General features: G+C 38.0%; 1 protein-coding gene across 1 annotated transcript in view; it reads right to left on the bottom strand.

Moving 5' to 3' along the window:
- LOC105034433 (acyl-CoA hydrolase 2) overlaps nucleotides 1-15658 on the bottom strand; it is a 100397-nt gene that overhangs the window by 27509 nt on the left and 57230 nt on the right. Inside the window, exons 10-11 of the mRNA XM_010909596.4 lie at nucleotides 3800-3862; nucleotides 3664-3719 (exon numbers count right to left, since the gene is read on the bottom strand). Of these exons, the coding sequence (XP_010907898.1) occupies nucleotides 3664-3719; nucleotides 3800-3862 (119 nt within the window). The remainder of the gene's footprint in view (nucleotides 1-3663; nucleotides 3720-3799; nucleotides 3863-15658) is intronic.

Raw genomic sequence — 15658 nt, 5'->3', positions numbered from 1 at the left:
AGATTGCCCAGACCATTATTAGATTCATCTACAACCACACATGGATTCTTTCATTGATGCGGACGTATACAGGAGAGAGATCTTACGATCGGATATCACACGGTTTGCTACCAACTACATAGCACTTGATAGTCTTCTTCAGAAGAAAACAGCCCTACGTCAGATGTTTGTCAGTACCGAGTGGCAGGAGAGCAGATATGCGAGGGCCGGCACTGATGGAAGTCATGTGGAGAACTTGATGACGAGTCAGTCATTTTGGCAGCGGACTGAGAAGGTAGTGAAGGCTATCAAGCCTTTATATAAGGTGCTTCGCATCGTAGACAGCGAGAGATACCCCCAGATGGGCTTCCTATATTACATGATGGAGAGGACAGAAACAGATCAGTGAGAATGATCCCAAGCATGCTCAAGAATTCATTAACATTATTGAGTGCCATTGGGACTATCAGATGGGCAGAGATTTGCATCTAGCTGGTAAGTTTGGATTCAAGAATATTTTAAAATATTTTTTCGAAGCATGAAAATAAAATTGTGCTTAATCAATTTTAAAATTTATCTGCAGCTTATTACTTGAATCCAGATTTCAGTATACTATTCCGGGGATAGATATGGATAGCGAGCTTCTTGCTGCTCTTCGCAATGTCATATATAAGATGGTGCCCGATCCAGAAATCGCGTCGTTGTATCTGCAAGATGTATGCTAATTTAAAACATATGTAATTATTCAACTGAATTCGATCTGATATATTTATAAATAATAAATATATTTTGTTTTAGACGAAATAGTTTAGAGAGGGATCAGATAGTTTTGGAGTTCCATCAGTTGTCGTAAGCAAAAAACAGATGAATCCAGATAAATTACATATCAATAATGAGTAATATAGATTGATATATAATTTTGCTTAATAATATCATCAAATTTGATATGTAATTTTACTTTTGTAGCTGAATGGTGGATTCATTTTGGAACATCACAGAAAATTTAAGACATATGGCTGTCCGTATTCTTTCTCAGACGATCTCTGCTAGTGGCTGTGAGCATAATTGGTCCACTTTCGCCCTTATCCACAGCAACCAGAGAAATCGTCTGACACAAAAATGCCTCGACGATCTTGTATATGTTCACTATAATCTGAGGTTGAGGCTAAAATGTATTCAGAAGAAAGTTCAGTTGAAGTACACTGATCCGATGCTGGATGATTATACCGACGAGGATAACGATCTGATCATCGGATGGCTTGCAGGTCAGCAGCAGGAGCCAGAGCTTGATGAGCCGGATTCCCTCCACGACCAGCCAGTGTGGTGGCGAGGGAGATCAGGGTGGATCCAGAGCAATGGGCAGAAAAAAATATTCCACATAGGATTCCAGCTGATCAACCACAATCTGAGGGGACACAAAAAACTCATTCATCACATGACTCGCTATCCGATACATCTTCCCAGAGATTCGAGTGAGAGATGTATAGACGATCCTCCCGGCAGCCAGCAAGAAGGCATCCATCCTTCCAATCACAGAAAACTCAGTCACAGAGGGGCACAAGGGGGAAAGAAAAAGACAGTTGTACGTGCACCACTCTCGAAAGTACAGGAGCTATCTGGTTCAGATACGGACACCAGGGAGAGTGATGATGATACTGGTAATAGTAGTCATGGATCTGATGATCAAGGAGAAACTGGAAGACAGGAAACCACCGTTTATGAGACAACCACAGGATGATATTCGCTTCACCGGTGAGTCTCAGTTTACGCATGTCACACAGGATAGGGATCATGGTGGACGAGTCGGTAGAGATCGTGGGGAGTCGATTTCATATAGACGACGGACTCCTAGAGGTCATTCAGCACATGATGCAGCTGCGGACGATCTTGCACGTGGAGTAGGGTCCATGGATGTATCTGGATCATCCTCGCATTATGGATCCTATTATCCATAGCCACCTTATGATCCATATGCATATGGTGCATCCAAGGCATCATCTTCTAGTGGTTACTACCTTATGCAGCCTAGAGCATCTTACGGATCAGATTTTGCTACTGGCATATTTGGATGGGCTCCTCTACAACCGTACCATCATCTCGAGGATACTTTTCAGAGTCAGAATTTTAACGAGAGGTCTGAGATGTCTTACAATCCAGAGAGGATGCCTTATGGGATGATGAATATTCGAGAGTACGGTACAGCTTGGCTAGAGGGTTGGACTGATATCCCTTCAGACTATGTTGATGATCCAGACATCTACGAGCGTCACAGACACTCGACAAAAAATTAAATACAGAGTACATCTTAAGGTTCGTATATCAGTTATTGCGCTTTGTACTTAAATATTTAGATATATTTTAATGCGTATTTTATATATTTTTTCTTTAGTTTTAAGATGACATAGTTGAAATATAATGTAAATAAATATATGTTTGAAATTTTGGATCAAAAGTCTTTGTACCGCAACCTAACTCCAAATTGAACCCAAATATGTCAATAATATGCAATATAATACCATATTGAAGTTGTATTTATCAATTATTAACTTCAAAAATCCAAAAAAGAAATTTGAAAATCGAAAAAAATATTATGTACCGGTATCGGACCGGTACGCCTAGGCATACCGTGTGTCGGTACGGTACGATACCAGTATCATACCGTACCGGTCCAGCACCGACACGCCGTCCGGTACCGGTACAACGAACCTTGGTCTATACTCTATATCATTAAAGTTTATTTCCTCCTTGCTATTTAGACCCTTCTCTTTACGAAATGAAATAAAGTTTAGTTGGGGATGGGATTTTTTTCCAAATTAATTATGAGCTGGAATTGGGTCAAAATCCAACTTTATATCGTATTTTCTCCATATGGTTGATTTTTACTCTAACATGATTGCATATTTTCAGTTCTACTTAAATTTAAATTAACATAAATTTACTTTCTTTCAAATAGATAAACATGAAAGGATGCATGGTTATAATTTTCTTATTTTTCCTTCTTAATATTGGTTCCTTCACATCAAATTCTATTTAAATGCAAATCAAACTAGATTTACTTTGCTCTAATAGACAAACATAAGAGTAAATATGAATGGTTATAATTTTAACTTTTAAGGATGAAATTAGAAAAAATTAATTACATATCTGGATTCTCAGAAGTCTCACTTGGTCTAGAATGGCAATGTTTCTACTGGAGTTGACGGCCTTTTTTTTTTGCGGTAAGTGTCTGTGTTTCTGTTTTAAACTTCAATGTACATAAATATGTATTTTATGTATCCATGTATGTAAGCATGTAGGAAGGTAAAAAAGTAGGCAGGTATCTACATTTGTATGTACAACATAGTGAATGGTACAGTTAAGTATTCTATTTGTCTCTTAGAACAACAATCAACACTTAATATCCAGAAGCAGAAAAAGTGAAGTATCCGGTAACTGTGCAACCTTACAAGCAAGATATATGCCTCCATCCACAGCCATAGACAACTTTTTATATATGTACATATTTTATGACTTTATAGATTTTTTTTCAACTTTTGGAGAAACTGATGATCATTAGGCATCACACTTAATATAACTTTGTGAAAAAAAAAACCGCATATATATCTTTGCGACATATTAAGCTGTGATAACAAGGAAGCATATTAACACTGAAACAGATTACTTTGGTATTGTCAAGAGTATTACATGGGAAGGCGTGGATCTGTAAGACGCCTCTCTTGTAACTCTTCCATTGATGGGAGCTGCAATTGATAATTTAACGATGGAGTCCCATTTTCAATTAGTATCCAAGAATATGTAAGGTAATACATAAGGTACTTACCATCTCTGGATCTGGCACATGAGACATTAAAGCTTCCTGGTGTTCAAACCCTACTTCATCTTTCTACAACAAAATAAAATATTGCAAAGTTATGAGAAAACACAAGTACAAATTTTTGAGCTGATGATTTTAATACATGTGCCCTTCAAAATTTTACCTAAAGAATTAAATTGTTCGAAAGAAAAAGGCGTATAATTCATTATTCTTCCTGATATACGCACACATATGCATGTGCTTAGATGTGAATGTGAGTATATACGCATGTGTGTAACAGCATATGAAGGTGACTTGTTTGTCATGAAGTACATATTACACAAGATGGTAAATACAACACATCTTACCACATATAAAAGTCTTAATTTCCAAACCATAATAGAACTCCATTGATTCCATTTCTTCATATCCTCAACTTCTTCTTTTCATTCTCTATTTGGCCAAACATATTTTAGAAAATTGATTCTATCCCAACCTCTCTTGCTTCCATCAGTTGGTCAGGCTCCATTATTTTATTTTTCCCACTATACTTTCCCCTTCTCTTCCCCTATCCCCTAACAAAAAGGTGCCTCCTTACTGCTCCCTACAAGATGGTGAGCACCGTGCCTCTACCTCCACTGTGGATTCATCATTGCTGTCTTGTTGCTAACAACAATAACAGTGTCCACCTCCGTGCAGCCACTGCCACATCTTCCTCCACCTTCCCTGTAAACCCCCATCTCTTCCTCCTAGAGTGCAAAACCCCTTTGATGTTGTGCGGTTCATTGCATTGACAGCAAGTGCAAGACCTAGATGGTTTGCCACCACCTTAAGCTGACTTATGGCAACCATGAGCCAGAAATTGCCATTCTAGACATGAAAAGCAATCCAGTTTGTCTGAAATTTGTAATTACATATACAACATTACAACTTGCATATTCTATTACAAGATTAGGTTCGTAATAAAAATTTAAAATCATTGCCCCAATTAAAAGGCATCGAAAGGAACACAGTCTTGATCATAATCAATTTCCAAATCTAGAAAGAATTGCAAAGGCTTGGGCACATAGATCTCATATAGGTCGACATGAGAGAGGCTCTGTTCAGTTCAGTAGAAGAGGGACTATTGAACACACACAACTAGAACATCTAATATTTGAATAAAATCTTGCCTACCATTAATAATCTTTTTCATAACCTATGCCATGCCCTTAAGTAGAAGGGTTCACCACCATCTGAGCTTCATGTTGCTTAATTGAACCACCAACAAATAAAAATAATTTCTATGAATAGGAAATGGAGAAGGCAAGCTCGCATATATTAGTACGTCGAAGAAAAAATGCACCTTAACCATAGGCTTTTGTTATTTGGGAATGTTAGAATCCTCCTATAATTTTTAACTCCTGATTGGAACAATGGCTGCATAAACAAAATGAAAACTTAAGAAAACCCTAAGATTGTTTAGTTAGAATAGTGCCACTTTGGTAGATGCTGATTATAAATCAGGCAGTGGCAATTAGAGAAATATAGAGAGGTGCAACCTTAAGCCTAGGACCAAGACAATACCTTCGGGTGTCTATATATCAAGATAATGTAGACTATGTAAATTTATGAGATGAAGCCAAAAAAACGGCAGAGTTAGAGGATGACAATATTAGATTTGTGCTCTAGAAGCCAATTGTTGGCTAATACATTTTGTAATTTCAGGACTTAATCTTGTACTTGTAATATTTTTATTATCAATAAAAGACTTTTTCATTCCAATCATGTTTATGTGTCCATAATTTATCCTAGAAATTAATAAAGATATTTTTTGTATATTCTCAAAGTGTTGAGAATTTGAGACATACATTAATTAGTGGTTAATCTCTAAATGCTCCGATCAAAAGATCGTCACGGAAGACAGTGATCAATCCATTCGAAATCGGTGCACAGTTCACCTCCCTTGTGAGCATATGAGTCTCAGATCTGCGGTGTAGGGACACCAGAGTGAGGGTGCGGATAGTTGTTAGAGAATAACTTGCAATGAGCGTGACCAACATGAGAAACTACATGGATGTCTACTCACTCGTCAGTGGTCTTCTCGATGCTGCAGTAGTGTGAGTGATCCTTTGACATGCGGTGTCATCGGCTATTCACAGCGAGGCTATTGGGTTTGACTGCACATTCTCTTGGTCCCTAGCCATTTGGATCCTTGCTATCTATGTTGGCTACAGTAAATTCAAGTTCGTTGTTTGGAGTAGGATGCACCTAGATGGAATCTATCAATCTTGGTAAAAAAGGAGAAGTCCTATGCGATTTGCGAGACGAAGTTCAAAAAGTCTTTGGCCAAAGTAAGTGTGAATACTGAAAAAGAGTTTTTACGAGATTCACAAATGAACTCGAGTCGAGCCAATGTTGCATATGACTGATAATGGGGTCTGACGAGTTCTCCATGACCTCCGTCAAGTCGAAACTCACGATAGAAGGACTGAATTATATGATAACTGCACCTAGAGGTTCATACTTTCATTCTACTGGGTTATCACTATATACTGCTAAGTGTCACTGATGGATTGTGGGACTCATCGGACATCGTCTTGATGATCGATGACCTTCGAAGGATAGAGTTGGAATTGTTCTAACCCATTGAAAAGAGTTTCAATGATATTATGATGAAGATCACAATATATCTCACTACCAGATAGAATGGAATCTATGGGGTCATACATTAAGAAACTTAATCTTGAATTTGTCAATTGAGCTTATGAAGTTTTAATTGGATTAGAGTTTATTAAAATCCTATTAGGTTTAAGAGAATCATGCTAGCACATAGTTAAACTTAATTCTTTTCGAAACTTCGATTGGATCAAGTCCATTGCATTGAACCTAACCAAATCCATTAGGATTTAGTTGGGCACCTAATTGTGAGCCCAAGAGGATTGGATTAAGTCAATGAGTTAGCTAAATTATCTCCTCATTATCTCTTTATTATCTCCTCATTATCTCCTAATGTAATATGAAAATTTTGAAAAAATGTGGTGGCGCTTTTCTTTTTGGTAGGACTAAAGGGCGCCAACCCCTTGGATAGTGTAAGAGGGGCCCGCCCTCTCTTGTGGTTAGGCGTGGAAGGAGAGAGAGGGGGCATGTGCGTGGAAGGAGAGAGAGGGGCCACACCCCCTCTCTTGCATGAAAAACCCTAGATGGGGCGCCAACCCTCCAACCACCTACCTTTCTTGCTGAGGGGTGCCTACTCAGTTTGCCTTATCTGACTGGGGTGCCCCATCTACTTGCCAAAAGAGGTGATGGCCTTTCCATTTAGGTTTGATTTTTTAAAAAAGAAAATCAGATTAAAAGGTAAAAGATCTTATGAGATAAGATCTAACTTTTTTAGCCTAATTGGATAATGATTTGAATCAAGAAAAGACTTATATAAAGAGGTCTCCTAGAATTTTATAAGTTAGTTATTTTTTATTAAAAAAAATAAGATCTCTCTTCCTCTCTCCTCTCCATGTCACACCCTCTCTCTCTTCTTTTCCAACGCCCAAGAGTTGGGCGTCCCATCCTTCTACACGCCAAGAGGTGAGAGTTGTTCTTCTACAGCAAAAAACGAGGAGACTGCAGTTCAAAGGTTGAAGTTGCAGTCCAGATCATTTGCTGATCAAGGTTCAAAGAGGCATAGATCTTTCTTGGAGAAAAAAGATCCAACACGAGAAGAAAGATTCAAGGTTGATCCCGATGGATACCTGTAGAGATCGAACAAGTATACGGCTCAAGAACCTTCGAATCTGAGATCATCGGTAGTGGTGAATTTCTACCCGCACAAAGATATTGAGATTTGATCTCATCCTTATTTTATTTTTCAGATTATATGCATGTCTTTACTGCGGGACTTGGGTAGGATTAGATGAGATCTAATGTATGTGGGATTAAAGGATTTAATCCAATTATTTTTTCGCGGCGATTGAAAAGTTTTTGAAATCTATACATGCATCCTACCCGATTTTCTAACAGTGGTATTAGAGTCACTAGTTTTTAAAGACACATATAATCTGATTTTTGTCTTAGATCTGAAAGTTTTGATGATTTAAAATTGATCTTGTGCTGATATAAAGTTGTCCTAATATAGAATTATCCCCTATATTGAAAAGGTTATCCTAGCACAAGATTGGTCGATTTTGAAAACTATTTTTGAAACAATTATATTAATCTTTTAGATCTAAAAATTGGCATATATGATATGTTTTATTTCATGTTTAGATCTGAAATTAGAATGATTAAATGTTTACATCAAACTGGTATAAGGTTGTCCTGGTATAAGGTTTACCCCCTATATTGAAAAAGTTGTCCTAGTTTGATGCAAACCGATTTTTTGAAAAGTATTTTCAAAATATTTTAATCATTGTTTTAGATCTGATTATACATTATTTGACATATGTATTTTTAGTTTTAGATCTAAAATTTAATGTATATGTGATACATATTTTAGTTTAGATCTGAAACTACATATATATGATATATGACATTAGGTTTAGATATGAAACTGTTTCAAGATCATAAGCCACTAATACATGCAATGAAACATAATCTAAAAATTATTTTTGGATCTGAAATTATGTTATTGCATGTGGGTATAGGTTGAACAAATTAGATTTAGTGATCAAATTACAATTAGGATTAAATTGATTAGATCAGACTAAAACCCACTGTCGATTTTAAATAGTTGATTGAACCTAATCAATGGTTGATTAAGATTAGGTCAAAAAAGCTTAAAATCGAGTTTAGTTGTAGTTAGTCGCATTGATTTACATTTTGATGTGAGTTGATTGACTCGACCAAATTTAGCTCAGTGGTTTGGACCCATTTCAATAGGTTAACCTGATCGATTCTAATCGACCAATTTGGTGTCTAAGGCAAGTATTTAGATGGTGGTTATTTAATTGATTCCGTTGTCTGATCTAACCAATTTTGATTGGTGTCTAAGGTAAGCAACGGGGAGACCCCTACTCATCTTAACTTATCTGGCCATCTTGGAAGATTTAGTTCCGTACAGGTTATTTGTTGACTCGAGTTCACTCATGCCGACTGGGTTGGTTAAACATATTGATGTGCTGATCTGAATTTATCAATCGGATATCAGATCTGCTGATTTAGAAGAGACCTAAACCTAAATCTCCTCACTAAATATTAAGTTTAGAGGTCTTCCATCATTGTAGAGATGCGGATGCCTTCCTGACGTTGATCATTCTCGACTGGTTACAGTGATTCGGTTGCATCGAGAAGGTACAATCACTCTATTGACATTTGATGTCCCGAGGTAGAAATGGGATTGGGCCCAATAACTGTTAGGTGAGGATCCAATGATGGCTTTGCATCTGCTGGTGAACAATGGGTCTGACTTAACTAAAAATTATGCCAATAATTGTTAGGTGAGGAAACAAGACTTAAAGATCAAGCCCATTGCATCTTGCTCAGTGAAGCAATGAACAAAGTGTTGTCCACTCATTGGTCTGTACTCATCAATAACTGTTAGATGAGATGTATATAGATTAATGGGACGCAGTATCCACTTGAAATCGATCGTGTATAAGTTTTCGTTTCTCCACCCAAGGAGTACAGGAGATTTGAAGAAATAGTGAGAGCCTTTGTTTATTTTTAAAGTCCCTACAACAAATATTTTTATAAATACAAATATCTAACTAGAAACTGTTTTCTCTGCAGATAACCATGTCGAGTTCCAATCCTTTAGTCTGTATCCTCAATACCAATAGGTTGACCAGTACGAACTATTAAGACTGCTCCGAATTTTGAGAATCGTTCTCAGTTTCGAAAAACTTATCCATGTCCTTGACCATGATGCATCTTTGTTACCAGCTCGTCCATCTCCTGATCAACAAGCCATACTTGAGAAGTGGATGGATGAAGATAACAAGACAAAGTGTTATATTTTAGCGTCCATGTCCAATGATCTTCAGTGACAGTATGAAGACATGAGGACTGCCAAAGAGACGCTGACTCACCTGCAAGAGTTGTACGGTAAGCAGAGTCGCATAACTCGCTTTGAGGTCTCTCGAAGACTTTTCAGAACGAAAATGCATGATGGACAGTCCGTCAATGATCATTGTTTGACAATGATCAAGGACATCGAAGAGCTTCAGAAGCTCGGTATGAACATGGACAAAAAATTACAGGTGGATCTGATTCTCCAGTCTCTTCATAATTCATATGGGCAGTTCATCATGAACTACCATATGAACAAAATTGATAGCACTTTACCCGAGTTACTGAACATGCTGGTAACATCAGAAGGCACCTTGAAGAGTTCAAGGGGTACAGTTCTGGATGTGGAGTGGACTTCCTCCAAAAGAAAGTCTTCTTTCAAGAAGCCTGCAAAAAAACAAAAGAACAAGGCCAAGCCCAAGAAGCAGGTTCCGAAGAAGGCCGACAACAAGGAGGAGTGTTTCCATTGCAACGTCGAAGGCCACTGGAGGAGAAACTGTGCGACCTACCTGACGACTGTCAAAATAGAAAGAAAGATGGATCTTCTAAAGGTACGTCTGATATGCTCGTTATTGAAACTAATCTAACGGTTTCTTTTTCTAGTTGGATTCTAGATTCTGGATCAAGTACTCATTTGTATACTTCTATACAGGATCTTGAAGAAGTGAGAAGGTTGAGGAAAGGCGAGATCACTCTTCGGATCAACAATGGAGCAAGGGTTGCTGCTGTGACCGTCGGAACTTACCCTCTGCGATTACCGTGAGGAGTTAGTTTAATTTTTAAAGACTGCTATTATATATATGTAGTCCGTAGGAATTTGATTTTCATATCTGTGCTGACATAGGATAATTATAATTTTTATTTCAATAAAGATATGTATTCGATTTATTTCGAAATAAAATTATTGCACGTGCTTTTTTGATTGACGGTCTTTATCATTTGCATATGAATGCGAGTATAAATATTAACGAGCAAATTGTGAATGCCATAGGGTCTAAAAGACTTAAAGATAGGATTAGCCAAAAATATCTGTGGCACCTTAGGCTAGACCATATTGGAGAGGACAGACTCAACAAACTGAAAAAAGATGGTCTTTTCGGACTATTGACTTTCGAGTCTTATCCAGTTTGTAAATCGTGTCTTCAAGAAAAAATGATCAAGCTACCCTTTGTGGGACAAGAGAAAGGGCTACTGAGATATTAGCTCTGGTACACACTGGCGTGTGTGGTCCATTCGATATACAAGCTAGGGATGGCTATGTCTACTTCATAACTTTCACCGATAATTATTCACGATATGAATTTATGTATTTGATGCACCGAAAGCCTGAACCTTTGAAAAGTTCATAGAGTTCAAACATGAAGTAGAAAAACAGACCGAAAAATCCATAAAAGATCTTCGATCAGATCAAAGAGGAGAATATCTTAGTGAAAAATTTCAGACCTATCTCAAGGATAATGGCATAGTCTCACAGTGGACACCTTCAGAGATGCCTCAGCTCAATGGGGTATCCGAAAGGAGGAATCATACCCTATTAGATATGATCCGATCCATGATGAGCTTCACAGACCTTCCTGTCTTTCTTTGGGGACATGCATTACTTTCTGCGATTCATCTTTTGAATCGAATTCTCTCTAAAACCGTTCTCACCATACCATATGAGTTATGGCATGATAAGAAGCCAACTCTTGGGTATCTCAAGATTTGGAATGTCCGGCCCATGTCAAGCGACAACCGACGGACAAGTTAGCGGCTAGGTCCTTTAAGGCTCGCTTTATCAGGTATCCTAAAAAAATCATAGGATACTACTTCTATCTTCCTGAGGATCACAATGTAATTGAGCCATCATGCCGTTTTCTTAGAAAAAAAGTTTATCCAAGATGGAGGCAGTGGGAGGAAGATTGAGCTCGAAGAGAAAGTCTCTGAAGAGCATCGAGTCCAAGAACCTGAACCCAATAATGAGCCAGTTGATGTGATACCTCCTCCACCTCATAGATCAAGTAAGATCTCCCATCCTCCTAAAAGGTACTTAAATATTCTTACAGAGGATTTAGAGAAAGCGTTTCTTGTGGGAGATAGAGACATTAGGAATGATTCCAAGACCTACGATGAGGCAATGTTAGATATAGCCTCTGAGAAATGGATGGAAGCGATGAGTCAGAAATTGACTCCATTCATTCCAACCAGATTTGATCCTCAGTAGATCCACCTGAAGGTATTGTACCTATTGGGTGTAAATAAATTTATAAAAAAAATTGGCTCAGATGGTAAGCTAGAGACCTATAAGGCAAGGCTAGTCGTGAAAAGTTATAGTTAATGCAAAGGCATTAACTATCATTAAACTTTTTTGCCCATAGCCATGCTGAAATCCATCCATACTCTACTTGCCATAGCAGCCTTTCATAATTATGAAATTTGACAGATGGATGTGAAAATTACCTTCCTAAATGGATATCTTAAGGAAGATATCTATATAGAGCAACTTTTGAGTTTCACATCCAGTGATGCGATCACAAGGTCTCCAAGCTGCAAAGGTCCATATATGGACTCAAACAAGCATCTCGGAGTTAGAACACTTGCTTTAATGATGTGATCAAAATATTTGATTTCATCAAAAATGAGGAGCCGTGTATATACAAAAAGATCAGTGGGAGTACTGTCACATTCTTCATATTTTATATGGATGACATCCTTCTAATTGAGAATGATATTTCATGCTAACATCGATCAAAGTATGGTTGTCAAAAGAGTTTGCTATGAAAGACTTAAGAGAAGCTTCCTACATTTTTGGTATAAAAGTCTATAGAGATAGATCTAAGAGAATGATTGGACTCTCACAGTGAATGTACATAGAAGAGGTGCTGAAAAGGTTTAGCATGGAAAACTCCAAGAAGGATCTTTTGCTCTTTAGACATGGCATTCATCTCTCCAAGAAGACGTGTCCCGACACACCTAAGAAGATCCAACGCATTAGCAAGATCCCTTGTGCTTCGGCAATAGAAAGCCTCATGTATATTATGTTATGTATACGACCTAATATAGCCCTTGTCGTGAGTGTCATGAGCAGATATCAGATGAATCCAGATGAAGACTACTGGATTGCTGTTAAAAACATCCTTAAGTACTTGAGAAGGACTAAAGATTTATTGTTGGTCTTTGGTGGAAGATCGGAGCTGAAAGTTGAGGGATACACCAATTCAGACTTCATGACTGATGTCGATGATAGAAAGTCTATATCGGGGTGTATCTTCTTGTGTAATGGTGGTACGATTAGCTGAAAGAGTTTCAAACAATCGATCATTGCAGATTCGACCATGTAAGTCGAGTCATCGCCGCCTCTGAAGCTGCTAAAGAAGCCTTTTGGTTTAAAAAGTTTATTGCGAAGCTGGGTGTGATGCCATTACACTGCACTGCGACAACAACGACGCCATATCACTCGCTAAGGAGCCTAGGTCTCATCAAAAGTTTAAACATATAGAGCAGCAGTTTCACATCATACACGAATTCCTCGAAAAGAAGTTCGTCGAGGTGCAGAGAGTCGATTCCGTGCAAAATATGGTGGATCCGTTGACCAAGCCTCTCAGTCAACAGAAGATCGAAGCTCACCTTGAGAAGATGGATCTTAGGTATATGGCCAATTGGCTTTAGGTCAAGTGGGAGTTTGTTGTTGGCTGACACATTTTATAATTTTAGGACTTAATCTTGTACTTGTAATATTTTTATCATCAATAAAAGATTTTTTCATTCCAATCATGTTTATGTGTCCATGATTTGTTCTAGAAATTAATAAAGATAATTTTTGTATATTCTCAAAATATTGAGAATTTGAAACATACATTAATTAGTGATTAATTTCTAAATGCTCCTGATCAAAAGATCGTCACGGAGGACAACAATCAATCCATTCGAGATCGATGCACAGTTCACCTCTCTTGTGGGCAGATGAGTCTCGGATCTGCAGTATAAGAACATCGGGATGAGGGTACGAGTGGTTGTTAGAAAACTTGCACTGAGCGTGACCAACATGAGAAACCACATAGATTTCTACTCACTCGTCAGTGGTTTTTTCGATGCAACAGTGGTGTGAGTGGTCCTTTGACAGACGGTGTCATCGGCTATCTCCAGTAAGGCTACTGGGTTTGACTACACGTTTCTTGTCCCTAGCCATTCGGATCCTTGCTGTGTATGTTGGCTACAGTAGGTTCAAGTTCACTGTTTGGAATAAGATGCACCTAGATGAAATCTATCGATTTTGATAGAAAATAAGAAGTCCTATGTGATTTGCGAGACTGAGTTCAGAAAATCTTTGACCAAAGTAAGTGTGAATACTGAAAAAGATTTTCATGGGATTCACAAATGAACTCAAGTCGAGCTAATCTTACATATGACTGACAATGAGGTCTGATGAGTTCTCCATGACCTTCATCAAGTCGGGACACGATAGGACTGAATCATACGATAACTACACTTAGGAGTTCATACTTTCATTTTACTGGATGCCACTATATACTGTTAGGTGTCACTGGTGGATTATGGGACTCGTCGGACATTGTCTTGATGATCGATGACCCTCGAAGGATAAAGTTAGAATTATTCCAACCCATTGAAAAGAATTTCGATCATATTATGATGGAGATCACAATATATCTCACTATCAGATAGAATGAAATCTATGGGATCACACATTAAGGAATTTAATCTTGAATTTGCCAATTAAGCTTATGAAGTTCTAATTGAATTAGGGTTTATTGAAATCTATTAGGTTTAAGAAAACTATGCTAGTACATGGTTAAACCTAATTCTTCTCGAAACTTCAATTGGATCAAGTCCATTGTATTGAACCTAACCTAAATCCATTAGGATTTAGTTGGGCACCTAATTGTGAGCCCAAGAGGATTGGATTAAGTCAATGAGTTGGCTAAATTATCTCCTCATTATCTCTTTATTATCTTCTCATAATCTTCTAATGTAGTGTAAAATTTTGGAAAGATGTGGTGGCGCCATCCTTTTTGGCAAGACCAAGAGGCATCAACCCCTAGATAGTGTAAGAGGGGCCTACCCCCTCTTGTGGCTAGGCATGGAAGGAGAGAGAGAGAGGGGGCGGCCCCCTCTCTTGCATGAAAAACCCTAGAATGGGGCGCCAAGGGTTGGTGCCCCCAACCACCTGCCTTTCTTGCTGAGGGGCGCCTACTCAATCTACCTTATCTAACTAGGGCACCCCTCTACTTGCCAAAAGAGGTGATGCCTTTCCATTTAGGTCTGATTTTTTTGAGAAAAAAATCAGATTAAAAGGTAAAAAACCTTATGAGATAAGATCTAATCTTTTTAGCCTGATTGGATAATGATTTGAATCAAGAAAAGACCTATATAAAGAGAAGATCTCCTAGGATTTTATAAGTTAGTTATTTTTTATTAAAGAAAACTAGATCTCTTGCTCTCTCCTCTCCACGCCACACCCTCTCTCTCTTCTCTTTCCAACGCCCAAGAGTTGGGCATCCCATCCTTCTACATGCCAAGAGGTGAAGAGTTGTTCTTCTACAGCAAGAAACGAGGAGGCTGCAGTTCAAAGGTTGAAGTTGCAGTCCTGATCATTTGCTGACAAAGGTTCAAAGAGGTATAGATCTTTCTTCGAGAAGAAAGATCTAATACGAGAAGAATGATTCAAGATTGATTCCGATGGATACCTATAGAGGCCGGACAAGTGTGTGGCTTAAGGACCTTCGAATCTGAGATCATCAATAGCGATGAATTTCTATCCGCATAAAGGTATTGAGATTTAATCTCATCCTTATTTTATTTTTTAGATTATATACATGTCTTTACTCCGGGCTTGGATAGGATTAAATGAGATCTAATGCATGTAGGGCTAAAGGGTTTAACCCAATTGTTTTTCCTCTGCGATTGAAA

The sequence above is a fragment of the Elaeis guineensis genome, chromosome 11, assembly GCF_000442705.2.
Source record: "Elaeis guineensis isolate ETL-2024a chromosome 11, EG11, whole genome shotgun sequence".
In the NCBI taxonomy this organism is placed as follows: domain Eukaryota; kingdom Viridiplantae; phylum Streptophyta; class Magnoliopsida; order Arecales; family Arecaceae; genus Elaeis; species Elaeis guineensis.
The sequence above is the reverse complement of the archived record's forward strand: the minus strand, read 5'-3'. Positions and strand labels throughout refer to the sequence as shown.